Consider the following 23,933-nt stretch of genomic DNA (forward strand, 5'->3'; position numbering starts at 1 on the left):
CAGCACTGACATCTTGTTTTCAGTCTGTACTGAGCGCTAAAAGTGTAAATCTTAAACCAATCAGTGTATTGTCCATGAAAGCTCTATTCCCAGCCCCTGTCACTCAGTTGTCCTGTACCCCACAAAAAGGGCTCTCTCCACACCAGCCCCGCTTTGCATTCCTCATAGCTCTCAATGCAGCAGCAGGACATGTCATGATATGTTTATAGCGCAGGATACCAGCTGATTGCTACCGAAAGGCCCCCACACACGCAACATTGTTTTAAGTGCTTCATGCTTAGCAGAGGCACCATATTAATATTAATATAACAAAGCATGGTGCTAGCACGTTTGGCTTGTAATGATTTAAGGTTTTTTTTTTTTTGTGGCTGCTTTTATGGCTTGCTGTTCTGAAATGTATTGGGAAGAATATGGGTCATTTAGTAAGACCACGACAGGGTGAGAATAGTGAGCGAAGTAAAAGAGCAGGAAAGAGGCAGGCAGGTTGAAAGCAGAATTGTTTTATTGGCATCAAGGGGCCTGGTAGCAATGGTAACCCATGAAGATACCAAGGTAGCCATTCATAATTATGGAGAAGACTAATCGTGAATGTGTCAAGATTGTTTGTGCCGTCCGTCTCAGGTTTTTATGTGTTGTTTGTTTATTTTTTTAAACCACAGGGAGCCCTACAGCACAACTTCTGGAGCAGACCGCACGTCTAAAGTCAATGAGTGAAACCCTGGAAAAACTGAAGGTAACAACATGACAATGTGTAAACGCTTTCTAATGCTTGATCATTTTTAAAGCTATGGCCGCTCAGGTAGATGACATGTGAACAGACTTCCATCTCAGGCTTCAGATCTTCAAAAAAAAAAAAAAAAATTTCACATTTTTCCAGTGTTCAATTTCTTTTGCCAGGCTTGTTTTCTGGTATGCCTATCATCCTGTGAATGCAGTGCTGTAGTTTGTGTGATCAAGGAAAGCTTGACCTGAGCTGCTTTGCAATTTTATATTTTGAAATGATTACTTTAAAACTTTGCCAAAACAACAGCAGTGAAAACAGCCCATATTGCTGAAGTCTGTGCAGTAAATAAGTGCAGACTGACTAACTACATTGTGTCCCCTATTGTAAAGAATGACCTCAGTGTACATGTGGGTACCATGCGTAATACCCAGACTTCACAATGTTTAACCAGGCTCTGTGCCTGACTAGCCAGATACAGCGACAGGTTAAGTTGGTCTGCAGCACACAGTGTTGTATTTGTATTGGACCTCCATAAGCTGTTATGAAACAGGTGGCTGTTAACAGTTCTCATCATCCTCATGGTAGTCAGGTAGCCTTGATGATAGCACAGTGTGGTGGCATACATAATAACTATTGCACAACTGATTGTATAATAAAGACGCCAACCATCCTGTACATCCTGTGATAAAGCATCAGTGTGTTATTTGGTACCATATGTTAGGACAAGACATATTTTTCTCTACTTTCTATTTAACATGCTGTCAGATCAGCACCCAACACTCTCAAACACGGTGAGGTGACTTATGAATTCACCTCACAAAATGTGAAAAAAGCTCATTTAAAATTAATGAAGTGTTGAAGGATTTTCTTTTTTAATTTCTTGTCACGTTCATATTAATTTATTCTAATGAAATATTCATGAAAAATCTTATTTGTCTAATGAGGGATGCTTTTTATAGAAGTGTTAGCTGTAATTGACAGTCTCATCTAGTTATGTTATACAAAAGTATTTTGACACAAACGTGTTCAGCTCATTTATTAAAAACAGAACAAATGCACCCAGCAGGGATGCTAGATTTGTTCCTCACTCTGCTGGGAAGCTAAAAGCTGTATTATAAAATTTACAAATAAGGAAACCAAAAACTGCATGATGTTTCTTGAAATTCAAGATTCAAAGTGGGATTTACAAACCCGTATGTGAATTTTGAATATATTTTAGAATGAGTTTTACAAATTCAGAAACGTCTATTCGCACTATGTAACTGTAGCTGGAGGTGAGGCCTAAAATAGGGCAGCAGAGTAGAAGTCACAAGCCTGGCCATCCAGTTGTGAGGGCTGACCATTTCACTATTGCTAAACTGAGTTAACTATTTAATTCTAACATGAAGTCGCCAGGTTCACAGCCAGCCTCTTAGTGTGAGGATGAGACTGTGAGTGGTCACAACAATATCACCTTGTCTTTATGTCACTTCTAGTAACAGCCAATTCACATTTTTGAAATGCAGAGCCTTCTCCCCAGTTAGAAAGTGCAGCCTTTGAAATGTTACCTGCTCTGTGGCTCCCCACAATGGGTTTGATTGACTCTTCTTTTCAAATGGAGGAACCAGCAGATAAGATATCATAATTTTATAATTCTGGAGCTGATGGAGAGTTACGCTTGAAGGTTTTCTAATGGCAAATGTTGGGTGCTCTATGCCTGTAAACAGACACAATCAATGGGAAAGTACACACTATGGGTCTCTGAGCTTTGTGCACAAGAGTGAAGTCTCTCATGATTGGTCAGACAAGTTGCTGAAAGTTGTTGTGTAGCTCGTATTTATTGCTAGCATCCACTTAAGCCCAGATTGCTATGGATGGTTATATGACTGCCGAATTATTTTTATATTTTTCAAGGATAAAGCAATTGCATGGGTTTAATTTGACTTGAACTTAGTTTTTTAAAACTTGACTTGCTTGTATGGAATGTTATTTGCTTTTAATAAAGTCAGTAAAATGATTAAAAAAAAAAGTAACAATGTGCAAAATGTATTTAAATCTTTAATATTAACTAAGCAGACAATGAAAGTCAAATACATAAATGGCATTTGAGTGGTAAAGGGGAAAAAAAAAATAGCTTACAGAACAGCTCATTTTAAAGAAGGGCTCAAGACCCATAGCACTGCACTTAGTCCTAAGGCTACCTGAACACTGCCAGCGTAACGGGGACCTCAGCTGCTCAGCGCGGCTCAGAATCTGAGGGGAGAAATTCTGGGGAGTCCAAAATGCTTTGTGAAGGGCCGTGTTTTATGAACGAGGCATCCAAATAGCAAAAAATTGGGAAGAACTCTGTCAGGCGTGTGTTCATTTTGCTTTTTTATACATTTTAATTATTCCCTTAAAGAAAAAAAAAAGTAAATGTGCTTACTGGGTGGCATGTTAAATGTATACAGAAAGCTTTTGTGTTCCATGGAGTGTGTTAACTGAAAAAAAAAGACATTTATAATGGTGGGACATTCACTTTCAGCAACACCTGAAGGGCACAATGGGTGATAAAGTAACCACAATGGCCATAAACACCAATTACAGTACAAATAATCATTTTACACTTAGTTTATATTATACATTTTTATCATACAATCCACATCAGAGAAGAATCAGATGTAGTGAGAACTTGTATGTAAGGCCGATGCCTAAAATATAATTTACGTATCTGCCTCTCTCCCTTAATTATTAAATAGGAACATTATTATTAAAGAACCCCACATTAGTAGAATGTAATCAAGCAGTATGGATTAAAATGTTAAAATTCTAATTTCAAAAATGAGCATTAAGAATACACTACTACTGTGACACTTCATAGCCGATAGGCATTGCTGATGCTACCCAGAAACACCAGTCATTATGCCTGCATTGTGCCAAAGCTTTGAGTGTTCTGAGCGCAGATTGAAGTTTGTGTTTTGGCACAGTTGCATTTGATGAAAGAAAATAAAAGGTGCTGCCCTGTTAGTGGCCTTAGGTGGGAGTAATAAAAAGAAAGGACCTTGAAAGTGGAGATTATTTTGAAGCCAAAAGTGACATCTGCAGCTTGGCTGGATTTTGGTTTCAAGACCAGCAATAAAGAGACAGACAGAAAGCTTGTCAGGTCGTTTGCCAACATGGCTTAAAAGATAGTCGTTAAATTGTCAAATACAAGCAATTTGTGGATACCTTTAAAGCTCAATGGCCCAGATTCTTTGTCGCTGTCCTCTACTTCTTTGTATTTAGCTTTAAAACCCACATCCACACACCTAAGTTTTTTTTTTTTTTAAATATCAAAATTAATTTTTGCTATGATTCATTTTTTACAAGCAATTACAACTTGCAGATTTTATTTATGCATTTTGTATACGCTACTCTTTGCATTGAAGTGTGTATTAAATTAAAAATCACACCTTTTAAACACAACAGAGGCTGTAGGGTATTGTTGGCAGTGAAGTGATGAGCCGCACTGTTATACCAGTTTACCACTGATGTTTTGTTTGTTATTCAAATAAGATAAACGGAGCAGCGGCAAACCTTTCAGAGATGCCAGTATATGGAGTAAACATTTATGGGTGTTGGTCAGTCTGTAGCAGGTCATCCAGCATCGAATTCTACACAAGACGGAATAATCTCACAAAAAGTGTAAAATGTTGTAACTCTGCAGCTTATATAAAAACCCTTTAATGTGTTTGACATCACCTGCCCTCCACTTGGATATGCGACGTTCATGTAAATGTCTTCAACTGCAGTATCAGCTCATGGACATGTAAACTTGATATCAGATGTTATTACACACAGAAAGTAGCCATCGATTCAGTGCTTAACTGTTGGTGTAACTGGAGTTTTATTAATCCTTTAAAAGCTGTTTAAAAAGTTTCTAATCTAAATATCCTTATGAAATTAATGTATTTAGTTTAAACCATAAATAATGCTTTACAAAGCTAGTTTTTGGCCCTTACTAATACTAAAAAAGTAATTGAAGGCAGTTTGTTAGTCGTCGGTATTTGCTTTGTTTAAAATGTTTCACACTAATGTTGTAATTTGATTGAAATGACTTGACTTCTGATTGCTACTTGTCTGGACACAGAAGACACCAGCTGTCATTCCTCACTTTTTAATTCTCCATCATTTAGGTGTTTTATGTATTTATTCAGTAAATTAATACTTCACTTTACATGAAGATGGCTTTACCTCTGCAGTCCAGATGTGCTTCTGCCTACTGCGATTTGCATTGATTGAGATTCCTAAAAGTGCATGTGAAGTGTTCTTGATAACTTGCAGCACACAAGCCTGTTGTCTGTTCATTTTTTTGACCCCCCACCCCCTTCTGCTGTTCCAGGACGAGGTTTCCCAGCATGTTGTGTCGCTGCACCCAGGTGCCCGTGTGCCTTCGGACTTTGCCACATTCCCGTCTCCCTTCTTTGTAAAGGTAAGTGAAGTTTGGTACACTTGTCTGTGTTTACTTGGTGTTAATACGCTGGCTGTAGCTTTCTAAGTGTTCTCAACACCTGCAGCAGGCAGGCAGAGTGCAAATTGCCACACAATTGATGTTCAGCTGCTTGTTCGAGGTGAGATATTTGGTTTCCATTTTCCTTGATGGTGGGCTGGATGAACATTTGCATTTACCCCTGATATTGTCACGCTGGAAGGTACTTTTGTATTTCTAGACCAGCTCTGGCATTTTTAAACTTTTCTTGTTCTTACTGATTGAAGTGATTGTCATTTGTAAACTGCACATATAAACAGTGCGATCTGCAGCCACATGAAGAGTATGCTGTGAAGCACAATTGAGGTTACTAATGAGTGTTATTCAAAAATAACATTCCTGCATCACAGCTTCAATGTCCTAGGTTTAAATTGCCAGGAAAAAAAATGGGTGTTGTTGTTAGAGACAGTTGTGGGAAAGGCTGGCATCACCCAACACAAGGGGTTACCATACAGTCTGCCATCAGCAGACTGAAGCCTGGTACTGGGAGTGCAGGAGCTGCCAGGTGAGATGCATGGGACTGGTGAGTGTACATCAGAACAATCTGGATGAGAACAGGACAGTTGGCACAAGAAAGCTTGCCAGTCCTATCCCCTTAATTCTTCTAAAAAAACATCAAGATGAGTTTTGAAAGTCCCTCAAGCCCTACTGCCTACCATGTCACTTGGTAGCTTATTCCAAGTGTCTATAGCTCTCTGTGTAAAGAAAAACAAGTTTCTGATTTGGTCAGACACTCCCCTGCCAGACCTCTTCGGCTCAAAGCGTTCAAGTAGTGACCCTGCTGCATCTCTAAGGTGTGCTGACGTCAGTTCAAATCCTACAGTTCACGTAGGTGGGACTCACGTATGGAGCTTGCACAAAGCAAAAAAAAAAAAAAGTTTTTTTTTAAAAAACAGTTATGAGGGACTTGTCTGTAAGTTAACAAATACGTTTAAGAGACATTGTGAAGGATTCACATAGGGCTCCTTGGTGTGGAGTCTTGTCCACCTACAACCTGCAACAAATTGATGAGCATATTTGCCATAAGGCGGCACATATTATAACAATCCAGCGTCTGCTCTACTGTACTCCATGTAGATCATGTCAGAGAGACAGTTCGTGTTAAGTTTACAAAGCCGACGTCATCATCACAACAGTATATGCGCAAAACACTCTAAACGTTTATAGTATTTAGTGATTCCCAGATCTGTAGCTGATATGTATTATAATTTCCAAAAAGCAATGCGAGTAAAAGTGAGTTCTGCGTAACTAATCACAACTGTCTTTAAAACGGAATCGGTGCAATCAACAGCAGCTTCTGAAATTTAAGGAAAGCCTCGGGATTTCTGCATTAATGAGACAAAAAAAGTTGAAAAGAAACTTTACAAATTCATCCAGAGGTGGACATAAAGACACACGTGCTGACAAGAAGGAACAGCTGGATAAGCACATCTAAAGCCAAATTTTCAAAAAAGCACCAGACTTTGCCATCAAACATCCTTCTCTTGTGAATGCATCTTGCCAAAGGCTGCGGTGGGGGCTATAGAAGTAGTTTTCTGAACTGCAGCACAGCAGAATAAATCACTGATGTAACTACAATTATTGAAAGACTGAGCGTTTGTCATTTCTGTATTCTTAAACCATCTAACAGGTACACAATCTCCTGCAGTCACTGACACATTTAACATTCCCTGCTCCTTACCTGTGCATCAGCACTGGGTTTCATTCAAGGCTTTACTGTCCTTCTTTTCATACATATAAAATAAGACACATTTCCTCTACATACGTGTTCAATAATAATAGTAAACTGGCAGGAATGAGAAAAAGCACGAGATGAGGCGGTGCCTTGTCTCCCATTATGTGAGCTCGTCTGCCTCCCCTCCGTTACACTGGGACCAAATGCAATGGAGAATACTGACAATGTACACCTTTAGAAGTGGAATAAAGCGACTGTATACTGAAGCATTCCATTGACAATCGTAAAAATACAAAGTGGAACATTTCAGACAAATAATGAGTTCTGTTAATAATAAACAATGCAGCATAACTACTATATGTGTTACTTTTATTTATTCTCACCAAACATTACATTAGTAAAGTATCTATCTATCTATCTATCTATCTATCTATCTATCTATCTATCTATCTATCTATCTATCTATCTATCTATCTATCTATCTATCTACATGGGAAATTAATATTGGTAATATGTTTAAGTAATTCTGGTTAAATTAAAATAAAACACTGTCAAAATATATTAATGAACAACCTGAGACACATTGGCCTTTAGGAAATATCAAAAAGAGCTTGTGCGCTGTCATTTAGGACAGAATGCATTGTTAACGTCACGCACTCTACTGACGCGATGCCATAAATAAAGATGAAACAGCACAGTCCATGCAAACTCATAGCCTCCTTGATTTTTGATCTTATGATTAATTGTCAATATCATATAAATTAAGTCATTTTAAGAAGACTAGTCTGCTATAGTCAGTTCAAGAAATGCTCCATTTAAAATGTTTGCATACAGAATATAAAACAGAATCTGTAACAAATAATATGTGACACTCAGAAGTTATAATGCATAATAACAAGTAAAAACTACGACTTCCTAAAACAGACTCTGTAAATGTAGGCATTTCAGTATATAATTTAGGAGGCTTGTGTGTGCATTTTCATACCGATTTAAGAGCTAAATAAGTCACATGTTACACTAAACTGTAACTTAAACAGTACTTAACAGTCTAACAACTCCACAATATATGTATATGAAATGAAGAGCCCATCTAATGCCGCTGTCAGTGAAGGTTCACACTGTCATGCTGCATGTTTGGAAGATGCTGATAGGCTGAAACTGTTTATAGCGAATTGTCCAAAGAGGGAAGTGCCGTATAACAATCAGAAACGAAAACACACATTTAAGCATGCTGGACAGTAGTTTATGTTATGTTTTTATATAATACAAATTCAGTATGACACCAGGGTCTCCAAACGCTCAATTATGAAGTTTAATATGTTTTACAGTGAAACCCTTTACATATACTAAACAATATAACTAGCGGTGTGCCCCCAAACCCAGGCCACCTTTGGATGCCCTTCCCTCACTGTCAGCCCACAGTGGAATTTTTGGTTAAATAGAGGAAGGGAAATAAAAATTTCTCCAAGGAGAGGATCAAAGCCACGAACCCCTGGTCTCTTTACTGGGAGACAACTGCGATTCAATTGAGCCTCCTAATCGGGCCACACAGCTGAACTACTACTACTACTGTTCTTACAAAATATATTTTGTTTGACATATGCCTGTTAAATTGGTTGCATTGACACGAGAGTATCATCGTTGTATTCTCCTAATGAAGATGAAAAAAATACATAGAGAGATGTATACTATATGATGTTTGATTTTCAAAATGGAGTGTTGCATTAAAATGTTGCATTTTTATATATATATATACAGTGGTGTGAAAAACTATTTGCCCCCTTCCTGATTTCTTATTCTTTTGCATGTTTGTCACACAAAATGTTTCTGATCATCAAACACATTTAACCATTAGTCAAATACTAGGGGGCTCCGCCCCCTGCTCGCTTCGCTCGCCAACCCCTGGTGTTGGGACATGACAAAGAGTGAGATGTATGAATTAGATATAGATTAGTTGTAATTTCTGTCCATTTAGGATTGCAGGTCATAGTGATAAACAGATCCGGTTTTCCAAATTTTCTTACGATAGCCATGGCATCTTGGTAATGTTGTTGCATATTGCCTGGGCTGCCTTGAAAGGATGATGGTAGAATAACAGGCTTTCCAGCTGGGTGCTCCATGACGTCAGCATCCCGATAAATGTAGTCCAGCAGCGATTTGTATTTATCGGCTGTAAGTGAAGGCTGGTTGTTTTTTATCCACTGCAGATCATTTGATTCCGCTCGAACATAAACGTCAACGATGTATTGTTGAGTCAGCTTTTCTGCATTGAGTAATGGATTAAAGTCGTCCCTTACTGAGAGTCTGTAGGAGAAATATTCTTTCATGGATACACATGATCGTCTCTGCGCCTGCTGTTTTTTAATTCTTGAAATTGTAGCACTCCATCCTTCCTGTCCAGTTGGAAATAATATGGGGTATGTTAAAGTATCAAGAAGCGGAAAGCAAATATGAGTGACGTTTCTCATTATAAGCTCTGTGCATTGTTTGTTTTCAGGAAGGTTCATGCGTTGATAGATTGCCTCATCTGGATCTAGGATGTAGATTTGTGCATATTTGCGTTGTTGATTTGTTTCAGGGTGCACTGTTCCAAAGCGATGCAATATTTGTCCACATATGCGAAAGCAGTATGGGCCATTGCCTTTTGGTGGCCTGATATGTACTCCGGTAGATGCAAAAGCAAATGAACTATTGTAGGATCTAATGCAGTTCATAAAGTTTTTACTTTCAGGCACATCGTTAGTTAGAAGCTTCTTTAGATATTCAGGATATGAATGTAAAGGAGGCAGTCTAATCTGACCTTTTTGACAACAACGTGTAAATTCATTATTTGTATTGCCAGTTGTTTCTTCTGTGAAGTTAAGTGAATGACAATGATTGCAAATGACATTTATTAATCCCAATGAATTTATTGTTTGTATCGAGCCTTGTCCGTTTTTGTATGTCGGTCATTTGAGCTTGGTGCTTTTCGCGTCTTGCTTTTTTTTTTTTCTGTCAGTTCATTTGCGCGTTGTTCACGTCTCCGTTCATTTATTCTGTCTCTTCGCTCCCTTTTTTGTATGTCTGATACGCGAGCTCTTTCGGTTTGAAATCGTGCTTGTTTCGATGCAGCACTTTGACATGCGCGCTGAATGCGTCTACGTTCATTGTGTCTGTACATTTGGGCACGTCTCTGTAACGGTGTCACTTGTGCTTTGCGTTTTTTGATCCGAGACATTTTTTCTTCCGGTGTTTCAGAAGCGCGTTTTATGCACCGCCGTCTATTTTCTTGTTTCTTTCGTGTTCGTGTGTTTGTTCCCGTTATCCTTTCCGAATCGTTTTGTACCCGTGACCGTGTATTCATGACTTGTTTCTTTTTCAGCATGCGAAATATGGATAAGTAATAAGGAGGATCGCACTCACTGTTAATATGTTTCCTTTTCTGCAGTTGAACGGTTAATAGTGCTTTATTGAAAGGACATCCACCTATGCTGACACCTATGCTGTCTAGTGTGAAGGTGTCGACGTTCACTTTAGAATATGTGGCTTTGGGTGTCACTTCTTATGGATGTGTGGGGGGGATTGTTGTTGCGCGAGCGTCTTCTTTCTTTTTGTGTTCCTGTGTCTTGTTTGAATCCCCCTCTTTGTGTGTGTCCCGTCCCTTGCTTGTAGGGTCTGTGGGGTGGTTTTGTGTTCTTTTTTTTTGTCTTCCATGGGCTTGTTGAATCCCCCTCTTGGTGTGTGTCCCGTGCCTGTAGGGTAGGGGGGGGGTGTGGTCGTGCCTTGCTGTTGTGCGCTCGTCTGTTCTTTTTTTTTGGTGTGTTTAGTTTCGTGTGCAATGTGTTTCGTGCTTTGCCTGCGTTTGACTACTTTTTTATGTGCCTTTTCCTTTTTTCAGTGCTTGTTGCGCCTCATTTCTGTGACTCCTTTTTGTATGTGCTCACTCCTTGTTTCTGTGGTCTTGTCCGCCTCTCGCGGCCCCTCATCCGCCTTTGTCGCCCTCTTTTGTCCGCCTTTCTCCGACTCTCGCGGACTCTTTTTGCGCCTGCGCCTCTCGCGGCCCCTCATCCGCTTCTCTCGCCCTCTTTTGTCCGCCTTTCTCGGCTCCTCAGCCGACTCTCGCGGACTCTTTTTGCGCCTGCGCAGTACGTCTTTTTGCAGCTACGGCCCATGGCCGGATGTGCCTGCGTCCATCATCCGGTTTAGCATTCTCGGTTAGTAATATGGATATCCCTTCTTTGCCTCTTATCATTAATTTATATTCACTTTATATATAAAAAGATCAGCTAAATTGTGCAACAGTTTCATGCAACCCTCATTTTACTTCACAACCTTACATCATCTATATTTCTTTTTTTTTGTCTTTCTTAGGAGTATACAACATGTCAATACAATCAATTAAACGTTTATACATAAAAATAAAAAAATATATACATCCACTCCGCTAGGAGCAGGGGTGATTCAGTAATGTGGATGGGGCAGTGGTAGCGTTGCTGCCCTATAATAAGGAGAGCGTGGATTTGCGTCCTCCGTGTGTGAAATGTTGCACAAAGAGGGTTTTTTTTTTTTTTTTTTATCACTTAACAAACAATTCCACCGTGGACCAATAGCGAGCGAGGTGAGCTAGCGAAGTGGGGGCCACCACAGACAGCCAGGGCCACACACCCCCAGTGCAGATATATCAAACGTAAATATGCATCTTGTTTCATGTGTTTAAGAAAACAAATCATTTGACTGACAATTTCAGTTGTTGTTATGGGTGATGATTTTGGGTTTAAATGATTAAATATTAATCAGGTGGAATATGTTCTTACTGTGATTGTTAATGGTGGGGGGGGGGGGCAACACGGTAAATGTGTTAGTGACTAAGATTGTGCTTCTGTAACTGCAAGATTGGTTAGGAATGATACAGACAGGAGAGCTATCATTTTTATTTAAGGAAATGTTTTATTATTATACTGTGCTGTGACTTCTTAAGATGACGCTGTACTGATCGCCTATCCGGACCTTGAAGATGTGTTCATGAGGCAGGGGTGCTGCTGGTAAAGTCTGATGCTTTTTTGACTGCAGGTCAAGTTGTGTTTATACCTGCTGCCACAGCAGTAAAGTGGATCTTTAATATCGACCTCACCAGAAAGGCGTTTACAGTGGCGCTGTTTCTGTTTGAGTGACAGTTGTAACTAGTTGTGCAGCACATACTTTTATTCATATTACACTTTACACATACAGTACAGTAGATTTCAACTACATGTGCATTGCTTACTACTTACAATGCTCACCTTGGAGTGCCCCACGTGTGTCTGTGAGACAGTGCTGGTGACTGATCTGCGCCGTGTCTCTCAGCCTCTCTGACCTGCTCCCGATTGACACTTTGAAATTTTGTGGGTTTGTTATCACCTTATTCAAATGAATAGAAGATGGATTATTGTAAACATGTTAGCTGCTTTCTGCAAAGTAGTCATCGCATTTTGATGGCGATTCTAAGTGGGGATGATTCCAGAACTATCTCTTGTGCGATCCTGTTTTATCTGCCGTGATCTCGCATTTGCACTACGCACAGAATACAAAAAGCAACTGTCTTAGTCAGTCGAACTACAAGATGGTGACGATCAGCGCTTGTCACACATTTGACTGTGGTGGTGTCTACTTCATAGCAAACTCGTCAATTTTGTGCTCCACAAAATATTCTGAAGTATTAATAAATGACAAATCTCATTACTTGATTGAATAACATCTGTCAATCTACAGTAAGCAGAGGGTGAAATAAACCTTTATTTTCCATATATTTGGTAAGTTGCAACAAAGAAAGCATTTGAGGACAATAGAGAAGGCTTGTTTTCTATCTATCTATCTAATCGAAGTTCGCTGTTCTTTAGAACAATGTCTGGTATGACCCATTTTACTCAGAGAAATGCACAATAACCAGCATGTACAACGTTTGCTGCCTCCCTCCTTTAAATAAGGGCTGGAATTGACACAAACCTCACTAACTGAACTCCACACTGTGATTTTTTTTAACAGCCTAATATTCCTTTTTCTTCACTTTCTGTAAAGGAATAACACAATTTTGATCAATTTTTCCTCATGTTTTGACTTGAAATAGAATGTGCAGTGTTCCCAATGTATCAATGTATGGAAATAAAAGCTATTACAGTGGAACCTCTAGATACGAGTTTAATTCGTTCCAGCACTGAGCTTGTATAGTGAATTTCTCGTATCTAGAACAAACGTCCCCATTGAAAATAATGGAAATCCAGTTAATCCGTTCCGCATCCCAAATATATTAACATAAAAATCATTTTTCCTAACAAATAACACTGATAAATTATATATACTGTAGTCTACCTTTAATAAATAACACTGGTAAATAATATAACTGATTATTAAAAGAATCAAAACAGGTGTCCAAAGTGCAGTAGAGCATTCAATAAATCTTTAAATAAATAATCCTTAAAACAGTTGTGAAGTGGAGGTTTAAAGTACATAAGAATAACAATCCTTTAACATGAGGTTAAAACGTCAACAGGAAACAGTCTTTAAAAAACAGATGACAATCCCCGGTGCTTCTTCTCTGTTAGCGTCTCACCTGCTTCTCCCATGCGGGCTCTGCAACAGGCGAGACACTTAATGCAGCTGACCTTCTCTACACCGTCCTGCTTCAGCTGTTTGGCTCGCCTGTTCAGCTACACGCGAGCCTGTACTCGCTCGCTCTCTCGCACCGACTTCCTACTGCTGCGGATTCCTGCCTCCTCCTGCAACCTCCGTTCTCTCTCCTCTCTTTTCTTTTACTTCTTCTCCCCCTTAACCGGCTCGCGCTTCTCTATATATGCGGGGAAGACATGGCAGCTGCTAGGGTTACCACTTTTAATACAAAAAAATAAGGGACGCATACGTATTGATTGAAAACGGGACGCACAATTTCGTTCTCAAATACTGGACGATTCCGTATTTTAAAGGACGGGTGGCAACCCTGCCCAGCCCATCAGCCACCGGACAAATCATGGATGTGGGCAGTTTCCCACCTGTGCACTTAGGTGAGAAACGCAGACACCGCAGATCGCCCTGCGGCTCGCTACAGCTACCACGCCTCCTCGCTAAGCCGCGAGCTATACCCACAGCCTGGCACGTGGCTCGTTACGTGAGCCAATGCTCGTATTTAGATCTGAATTTTTCGCTCATACTTTCCTCGTATTTTGAATTTCTCGTATACAGAGGTGATCGTATCTCGAGGTTCCACTGTATAAGGATTTTGAGGCACTGCTATTATTTTGAACACAACTGAATATACATGTGTGTATATGTATGTATGTGCGAGTGTGTGTGTGTGTGTATATATATATATATATATATCTATATATATATCTCTATATATAAAAGAAAATCCTGGAATGGAAAGCAAATGCAAGGCTACGATACGTGATAATCTTGAAAGACATTTTAAAGACCTGCGAGACCAAGGAGACTTGCCACGGTGTGTCTCGCAGGGGCCATAAACATGAGACTTGGTGCCAAGAGATTGTCCCAGGGCCGTAGCAAAAAGAACAGCGGCTGTACAGGCTTTAAAAAGATCGAAGGGCAGCGTGACAGCAGCTACCCCAACCGAACACGAGCAGCGTTATACATCCTGCAAGAAAGAATTCAACCACACCCGCGACCAGAAATAAGACAGGTATTGCTTTTACAACATCACATGAGACCAGGCAGTGAGCTATCATTTAAAATAAGTCAACAGAACTCTAAGCTAGCAGTTGTTGGATTGCTTTTGGCAGGCAAGCATCATGTGCTCCGAGCTCTTAAAACAACGACATGCGACAGGCAGAAGAGGCTGCTAGCAAGCAGCAAAAAGATAGCAAATGATCCAAAGGCATATCCTTAGCATATGTTCTGCCGCAACACCCTTCACAACACGAGCAGTATTATACGTCTGGGAAGAAAGAGATGTAACCACGCGCTGGGCAGGAAATAAACAAGTTTTGTTTTTACAAAAGTTTTTAAAGTAAAAGTGAAAATAATGCATATGTAACAATTCACAAGAAAATAACAATCTCTTTAAATTGTAGATTGCCTGCCTAAGGTAAAGTCATCCCTGATGAATGGGGACGTGGGAATGAGGGGTCCTTTCATCGGATTAGCGCTGTATTGAGGATTTATTCTGTTCTATGTATTGTACTGTATTGTATTGACCCCCTTCTTTTGGACACCCACTGCACGCCCAACCTACCTGGAAAGGGGTCTCTCTTTGAACTGCCATTCCCTAGGTTTCTTCCATTTTTTCCCTACAAGGTTTTTTTTTTGGGAGTTTTTTCTGGTCTTCTTAGAGGGTCATGGCTGGGGGGCTGTTAAGAGGCAGGGCCTGTTAAAGCCCATTGTAGCACTTCTTGTGTGATTTTGGGCTATACAAAAAATAAATTGTATATCCAGTAAACCAAACACAGGGGTTGGCGAGGGAAATGAGCAGGGGGCAGAGCCCCCTAGTGTGTGTATGTATGTGTGTGTGTGTATATATATATATATATATCAGTATTTTTTTATATATTATACAGTGCATCCGGAAAGTATTCACAGCGCATCACTTTTTCCACATTTTGTTGTTATAGCCTTATTCCAAAATGGATTAAATTCATTTTTTTCCTCAGAATTCTGCACACAACTCCCCATAATGACAACATGAAAAAAATTTACATGAGGTTTTTGCAAATTTATTAAAAATAAAAAAACGGAGAAATCACATGTACATAAGTATTCACAGCCTTTGCTCAATACTTTGTTGATGCACCTTTGGCAGCAATTACAGCCTCAAGTCTTTTTGAATATGATGCCACAAGCTTGGCACACCTATCCTTGGCCAGTTTCGCCCATTCCTCTTTGCAGCACCTCTCAAGCTCCATCAGGTTGGATGCGAAGCGTCGGTGCACAGCCATTTTAAGATCTCTCCAGAGATGTTCAATCGGATTCAAGTCTGGGCTCTGGCTGGGCCACTCAAGGACATTCACAGAGTTGTCCTGAAGCCACTCCTTTGATATCTTGGCTGTGTGCTTAGGGTCATTGTCCTGCTGAAAGATGAACCGTCGCCCCACTCTGAGGTCAAGAGCGCTCTGGAGCAGGTTTTCATCCAGGATGTCGCTGTACATTGCTGCAGTCATCTTTCCCTTTATCCTGACTAGTCTCCCAATCCCTGCTGCTGAAAAACATCCCCACAGCATGATGCTGCCACCACCATGCTTCACTGTAGGGATGGTATTGGCCTGGTGATGAGTGGTGCCTGGTTTCCTCCAAACGTGACGCCTGGCATTCACACCAAAGAGTTCAATCTTTGTCTCATCAGACCAGAGAATTTTCTTTCTCATGGTCTGAGAGTCCTTCAGGGGCCTTTTGGCAAACTCCAGGCGGGCTGCCATGTGCCTTTTACTAAGGAGTGGCTTCCGTCTGGCCACTCCTGATTGGTGGATTGCTGCAGAGATGGTTGTCCTACTGGAAGGTTCTCCTGTCTCCACAGAGGACCTCTAGAGCTCTGACAGAGTGACCATCTGGTTCTTGGTCACCTCCCTGACTAAGGCCCTTCTCCCCCGATCGCTCAGTTTAGATGGCCGGCCAGCTCTAGGAAGAGTCCTGGTGGTTTCAAACTTCTTCCACTTACGGATGATGGAGGCCACTGTGCTCATTGGGACCTTCAAAGCAGCAGATATTTTTCTGTAACCTTCCCCAGATCTGTGCCTCGAGACAATCCTGTCCCGGAGGTCTACAGACAATTCCTTTGACTTCATGCTTGGTTTGTGCTCTGACATGAACTGTCAACTGTGGGACCTTATATAGACAGGTGTGTGCCTTTCCAAATCATGTCCAGTCAACTGAATTTAATCCATTTTGGAATAAGGCTGTAACATAACAAAATGTGGAAAAAGTGATGCGCTGTGAATACTTTCCAGATGCACTGTATATATATATATTATATATGTGTGTATATATATCTATGTATGTATATATATATATTTATACACAAATGGCCATCACTTATAATCCCGTAAATGTCTCTATCTGGCAGAACCACAGTTTGGGCCTTCCTTGTCTAATTTAAGTGTCATGTCAAAATATTCTCAAGGGGTCTGAAGAAATCCATCTTTGGGCTGAAACAGAGTTGACAAAGGGTCTTGATCCACTAAATAGATGGGTTTCATGTTTTTGGAATGACCAAGTGAAAGTTCACATCTGAAGCCAAGTGCTGCAGACAGGCAGATGATGTGAAGTTTTGTTCTTTTCCATGACTATGGGTGTTGGTATGCCAGGTAGAGAATGGTGGCCAGCGTAGGCCGAGTGACAAATGAGTGGGTAGCTTTTACACTGGTGTGATGACTTCCTCTAAGAAATGTGACTTATATTAATTAAAGCCCTTACCTTACCTTACCCTGTCAGCTTCCTTATTTCCCCTTCCATTCTGCAATCCTAAGCACCGTGCAGGAGTTGTTAATACTACAAAAATGTCACTTACTTAAAATTTAAGAGAGATCAAAAATAAAATTCTGGTAATGCAACGTGGTGACAATGCAACAACTACACCCAGCTGAAACTGGAGACATTGTGAATTATCACTTGTCAAAGTGTTAAGTCCCCTTGGAGAGCTGCTGTGCCCACTGACCTTCCCAGTGTTTTCTTACTGGTGGGCCACCTCCATTTTTTTTTGAGCTGCTGCCCACAGTTTTCCTTATTTATTTATATAAATAAAATGTATTATTATTTCAGTTTTGAAGGAGCCCAGTGGTTTTGCTGTCCAGTGCCTTTTCTCATTTGTCAGCCCAACATCACTTCTGTTGTGTTTCTCATTTTAGGCTAAAGAGGAGCAGAAGGCAGACACCGTCTTCATTGGTAAAGTGTTGATCCCCTGTGCTCGTGGCCAGGAAGAAGTACATCGACTGGTGTTGAAACAACCAGAACTGCACAGAGTCCATCGCCTGCTCATCTCTTAATGCTCTTGTGCGTCAGTAACACGACTCGCTGCGAGTTCCTTGTTTTGTTTTGTTTACACCAAGTCCTGATCATTAAAGCTGTGCAGACACAGACTTATTACTTTTGGGGTAGGGGAGCATTGGGATATTTAACTGTAAATCTTATTCTGTGTGTGGCCTTCCACTTGTTATCAATGAAGCTGAAATTTCTCCCCTGCGCTGCTTTCATATCAGAAATACAAGAAAGAGTTTGGAACTTTGCCGCTTTTATTTGCACAGCATTTCTTTCCATCATAGCTTTCTTTCTGTGTCATTTAAAGACTGGTGATGATGGATTTCGAGTTTCCTAATAAGCACTAATATCTGATCAGAGGTGCTCACGCCTGGTAGGATGTTCAAGGATTTCAACCCTTCTGCTACAAGGCCCTGTAAGGTAGGGCAGACTCCAGCCATACTGCAAGCAGTTTAGGGTCTTTTGTTTTTATTATTTTTTTTAAAATTTATATCAAGATTTAAATATTCCTTGAACATAGGGGTTACCCTTTTGCACTTTTCACAACGTGGTGCGGGTTTAATGGTAATATCTTGAATTAGGACTGAAGCACTCAAATTTAGCAGAATTTCTTAAATGAAAACCACGAGTGAGACTGACAGTATGAAATTTGTGACCTCTGCTGAAAAAGCTGACTGGCACATGCAAGCAGGTGACTCATGATGGGCACGTGTGCCAATGTAAGGAATCGGGCAATTACCTTTGTAATTTAGCAATCGGAACAAATTAGTAGGGCAAGTAAGGATTATAACAGAATAGCCCCCTCGGATATTCCTCCTGTTTTGTTGCCCCATTCAAGTCTGGTTCCTGTCCTGCACATAAATACCACCACCATGGGTTGTAGCCCCCTAACAGAGGTGGTGGAGTTTTGGCATCACTAATGGATAAATGAATCTTGCAATCAAAATGAGCTTTTCCTGTACTAAGCTGCACTATTTATTTTGCTGATGAAGAAAAGCATCAAATAAAACAATAAATAAATGGAACAAAAGCTTGTGCTAGTTGGAGTGGTCTGTCGATTTAGAAAATCAATCAAACGTCAACATCTTTTGCTTCTTTCCACACAGGGTGCCACTGCCATTTACAAGGAAAAGCAGTTTGTATTTTGTTGTTGCACATCTCCACTTGTACTCAATGGCCACTTTACACTGCACCAGTCAAGTCAAGACGACGGCCAGATCAGGTCCAGACCCCCCAGCAAAGATGGTAGCTTGGAGTAGGAAAAGTGACAGACCTGCAGCACACAGAAGTGAATCCAGAATTTGGGCTTGTTGGGGTCTCAGAAATGTTACATGAAGGACTACAAAGAACAAGTGACCACAGCTTACGGGCCAAGGCCACATCAACAGCACTTGTGTTTTTCAGTATATAGTGAATCAGAAGATTTATATTTAATATTTTAGAAGAGGTATGTTACAATTTATCAACTACCTTTAAAGTAGCTTTAAAATGGAAAGTTTGTGTAGTAAGAACTGATTAGCTGCCTTAACCCCAGAGATGTGCTCTACCGAAAACATTCACAAATGTAAGTCCATCAGTCCTGAAGATGCAAAGTCTTCACCAAGTAAAATAAATCATCATCAGCCGCCAGGGCATCATGTCTACCGTGACGTACCGCTGGCGTTCAGATCGGCCTTTAAACTGAACGTTCAGATGGCTGACCTTTTCCACTTTCCCAAACCAAGTTTCTGAATGTCATCCCTCTAGTTTTGAAATAACCAGCCAGTCATTATGTCTGCATCTTGAATTCATGAATATCTGAGCCAACTGGGTAGTCAGCTGAACTTAACAGTTGTAAACTCGACCCTTGAAGTGACTGACGAGGAGTGAGGAATAGCTGACCAGCGTGTATCTGGAGGATTCCGAGACTGTAAAATGACCAGTAGAGAAAGTAAAACATCAGATACGTTTTTTCTTCTATTTTCCATTCTTCAGTTCCACTGCTTCTTTTCAGTTCTACACTATACGCTTGAATGGCATCTGCATAGCTTTTGTATTTAAGAGAACAGCAGATTTAAACTTCTGTTAGTGAACTCACTTTGTTTTTGATAGAAACCCTTTTGAATCGAGACTGATGGCTGCACCTCACACCCCAGCTATAGCTACACATTTATCATTTTGTATTGTCAGTCGACATCTATAAGCAGAAACAGAAAACGTCTGTCGAAAGGCATGCTGGGTGGGCTCGTCCCCCATTTGTCAAGCTTTGCTGGGAATACAAACCAACAAGCAGATGCCTCAGAGAGGACAGCATTGACCCCGCGAGGGGAGCGTCAGTCTCGTAAAATGTGGAGGGGCTCGGGTAAAGAAAGTGCTTAGACCTTTCTGAAAATAAGTTTGTACAAATATACTTACAAGCAACACAATCAAAAATCCACAAAATACATTGAGCAATTTATGTCTTTATTTTGGCTTCATCATAAATTCAAATGTTTTCATTGTTTTTCCCCTTTACCAACTAACAACATGCATATTAACTACATAAACAAATCTAAAACGAGCAAAAAAACAAATTGCTAATACTAGTTTCAAAGCTCTTAAACCAAAGACTTAACAAGCAAAACAAGTGCAAATTTAAACAATTAAAATCAGACAAATACTTGATTTAGCACAACAATCATTTTTAAAAAACACTTTAAACAATGACATGCATATTTTTGCACAAACAAACTGCTTTTGTAAAAGAATGTTTTTCAAGAATTCCTTAATAGCAAGTGCTCTACCAAAACCCATTAGCTTCTTGAATGTCTCTGCTGGTCACCCACCACACGTCAGTATCTGTAAAACGGCGCCCCCCTGCGCACACTGTAGGGTGCAAAATGCCTCTTGGCAGGCGGACTCCTCATGACAAAACGGTGCCTGTGGGGCCGCATGAACTCCCTAAAATAAGGGCCTGCAAAGAAGAGACAAAGATTCTCATCCAGAGTCGACAGAATTCAATACACAACTGCAATGCAAGGCTGGGGGGCTACAATTCATTTCATAGCCACCTCAAGCAACTGCTCGTCCTGTAATGTAGTGAATTCACCAGTGATGGCCTGCTGTCCACTGACCATAAATATAAAAGCTGACAAGGTTTCTAATGGTCTCACACGAGCAGATGAGCTGTTTGAACGTCTTCAATAAGAACATTTTTGAGGGATTTAATATCAACTCCATGTACTGGACAAAGACAATCTACAACCTAACTAAGAATGTACAAGAACATCCATGTGTGTGCTCATGAGCTCCAAGATAACTTTCAACACTACCCTCTGGGGGGATAAAAGCACAGAAGAGGCTCAGACACCCACTCCAAGTCCCAGATGAGCCCACCGTCACTGTGGACTGGGTTAGGTTTGGTGTTTTTAACCTTTACCGTTCTCACCAGTTCTCCTTTCTTGCACACCTACCTTGTCAATTATTTATTTCTTTCCATTTCTTGCAACAACAATAAGTCAGACCACAGAGACTGAACGTCGCATGAAAACGTCAACAGGATTCCCAAACTGCATGTTTTTCTTCTCTTTTACACACACAAGCCAATGAAGGTGAAAGAAGAAAAAAAATAAATCTGTTCCCAATACTTGGGCAAAATGTTCTTTCGCTGCTCGTGCCCTGTAGCCCACTTCTCTTTATTAATCCTATAAACAATTTGGTGATGCAGTTCTCCATTTTAAAATCCCAACGGATATACAGTGGGTGTGGAAAGCGTCCTCCTCGACCCCAGACGGTTGCTAAAACACAACCAAGAGTCAAGCAGGTGGCGACTGCAAACCATCAAAAGAAAAAATTGGAAATGACAGGAGCTAACTTACCGCAGCGCCCCGAGACAGGCGAGACACTCGCTCATTTCTACAGACAGCACACGGCACTTGCACACTCTTCAGTTGTTTGACGCTCGTGTGTGTGCAGGTTACACAGGGGACTCAAACTGTAAAAAGATGTGCAACACTGAACTGAAAGTTTCAAACCCCCCAGGAGCCGGTGGGTGTAAGCAAGAGGGGCAGGAAGAGCAGGTGGTCTCACACAGCATCAGGCACTTTGTGTTTCACCTCTCAGAGATACACAGCATCCACAACCACACGAGACGACACACGGCAGTAAGGAGGTGGTCTTTGAGTAGTAAGAAAAACGCCATGGAAAGAATCATTCACGACCAAACAACACAACAAACTGGACGTAAAAAGTTCATTTGAAATGCAACTTCAACATATTGTGGGAAATGAGGCTATAGAATGAGAAGCTCCGCGCTTAGGGGTTCATACACCATTTGCATTTTGTCTTGATAGTTTCAAGTATTAATTGTGAACAGAGAAAGCCAGTAAATGCTTTGCGTACACATACAGGGCTATTATCCCATTTCTAAAAATTCACCTTATTAAAAGGTAGGGAAGGAAAATTATTTTTTAAGTTAGTGGGAATACATTAAAAAAAAAGTTCTGTTCACTACATCTAAACTTCATGTGTGTGTTTTGGAAAGCGAGCATCGCTCTTTTGAATAAAGTTGCTCTTACTGGTATTCAGTGTTGCCTATTCTGTCAATTACTTGCCACAGACATCTCATGTCAAAATGGCAGTGGAGCAAACCTAACAAAACATACTGTACATACAGTAATTATAAAAGTAAAGCCACAACAAAACAGCTTGGAGAAGTACCGCTCGTCAGCTATGGATTTGGGGGCTTTGGAGTGTAAGGAATCAATCAGTGCAGATATTTGTCAGCAGTACTTTCATTGAGGGTTTTTAATCATAAATTGGGGAGTTTCTGTGCCACCATCTTATATTTTTGCTTTGATTACGGGTGCCGATATTCTGTGTATTTTCAAGCTGTTGGGACAATACTGCCAGTTGCTACCACTTGACAGCCTAAAAGTCGTGACATCGTTGGGGAGACGCTAGTTTAATATACTTCTCTAATTAATTGGATTATAGTTCCTCAAGTTAATAAGAAATGTGTCTTTAACCAAAAATACTCCATTTAGACAGAATTTTGGTTATAAACAATGCAAACTGTGGCAGCAGTACCCCATGAATACTTTCTACAGCCATTGTAAGTTGAAACTACATTTATTAAATACAGTAATCCCTCCTCCATCGCGGGGGTTGCGTTCCAGAGCCACCCGCGAAATAAGAAAATCCACAAAGTAGAAACCATATGTTCATATGGTTATTTTTATATATTTTAAGCCTTTATAAACTCTCCCACACTATTATAAACATTTCACGCACAATTATACAGCATAAACCCTTTGTATTCTCTTAGATATTAGGTAAGATTCGTTGAAATTATGTATGTAAACACAGTTTACATACAGTAAAACCTAAATATTATTTTAAAGATATCGAGCGTCTCCGATATCTCATGTTACAGCCATTACGACAGGCAGGCCACCAGCAATAAATACGTACAATGCAAGAAAAATTGTATACAGTAAAATGTGTGTACAGTGACACTAAACTATGTACATGTAATAAGTACTGTACGTAAATAATTAATTATGGTTACTCACCAACAATGACACGACGACTTATCTGATAACGATGAGTTTAATTTTACAGCACAACAAAGGATAGCGTTACAGCTCTTCTAAAGGAGCCTCTTGTTGTTCTTCTTCCATCACTCTTCAATACAAATCCCTAAAGCAGACTCCATCCAGACTACTGCCTTATCACATCCACTTGCAACTCGTTTTGCGCCCTGGTTAAAGGACACTGCGGCTGTAGATCTTATATGTTTTCCTCCTTTTTAAATAAAAAGAATCGTGGACTCATTTATGCTGTAATGGTGTCCTGTAGCGGTGTAGCTGTTTCCTTCCTTAAACATATCCAAAACTTTTACCTTTTCTGCAATCATTTGCATCTTATGTTGGCGCTTGGGCACGTTAATGCTGAATGAGTGAGATTAGACTTCCTGGTTAATGCAGCACTCTGTCACTGAGCCAATCAGCAGCACACAGGAACTTAACCGCGTGCTCTGATTGGGTAGCTTCTCAGCCATCCGCCAATAGCGTCCCTTGTTTGAATTCAAATGGGCAAATCAACTGAGGAAGCACACATACTGTAGACCGCAGACATCCGCGATATAAATTCACATA

The 23,933-nt window shown here is 40.4% G+C and overlaps 2 protein-coding genes across 11 annotated transcripts in view; one reads left to right on the forward strand and one right to left on the reverse strand.

Annotated features, from left to right (window-relative positions):
- Positions 1 to 18,847, forward strand: part of dctn1b (dynactin 1b) — a 178,518-nt gene extending 159,671 nt beyond the window's left edge. For all 6 annotated transcript variants that reach the window (XM_028801503.2, XM_028801500.2, XM_028801502.2 and 3 more), the window contains 3 exons: positions 660 to 733; positions 5,064 to 5,153; positions 17,688 to 18,847. In XM_028801503.2, coding sequence (XP_028657336.1) covers positions 660 to 733; positions 5,064 to 5,153; positions 17,688 to 17,825 — 302 coding nt within the window. In that variant the 3' untranslated portion in view covers positions 17,826 to 18,847. The remainder of the gene's footprint in view (positions 1 to 659; positions 734 to 5,063; positions 5,154 to 17,687) is intronic.
- A 1,460-nt stretch (positions 18,848 to 20,307) lies between these two features.
- fam113 (family with sequence similarity 113) overlaps positions 20,308 to 23,933 on the reverse strand; it is an 89,531-nt gene continuing 85,905 nt past the window's right edge. For all 5 annotated transcript variants that reach the window (XM_028801509.2, XM_051928367.1, XM_051928366.1 and 2 more), the window contains one exon: positions 20,308 to 20,749. In XM_028801509.2, the coding sequence (XP_028657342.2) occupies positions 20,628 to 20,749 (122 nt within the window). In that variant the 3' untranslated portion in view covers positions 20,308 to 20,627. The remainder of the gene's footprint in view (positions 20,750 to 23,933) is intronic.

Source organism: Erpetoichthys calabaricus, chromosome 5, assembly GCF_900747795.2.
Source record: "Erpetoichthys calabaricus chromosome 5, fErpCal1.3, whole genome shotgun sequence".
Lineage (NCBI taxonomy): Eukaryota > Metazoa > Chordata > Cladistia > Polypteriformes > Polypteridae > Erpetoichthys > Erpetoichthys calabaricus.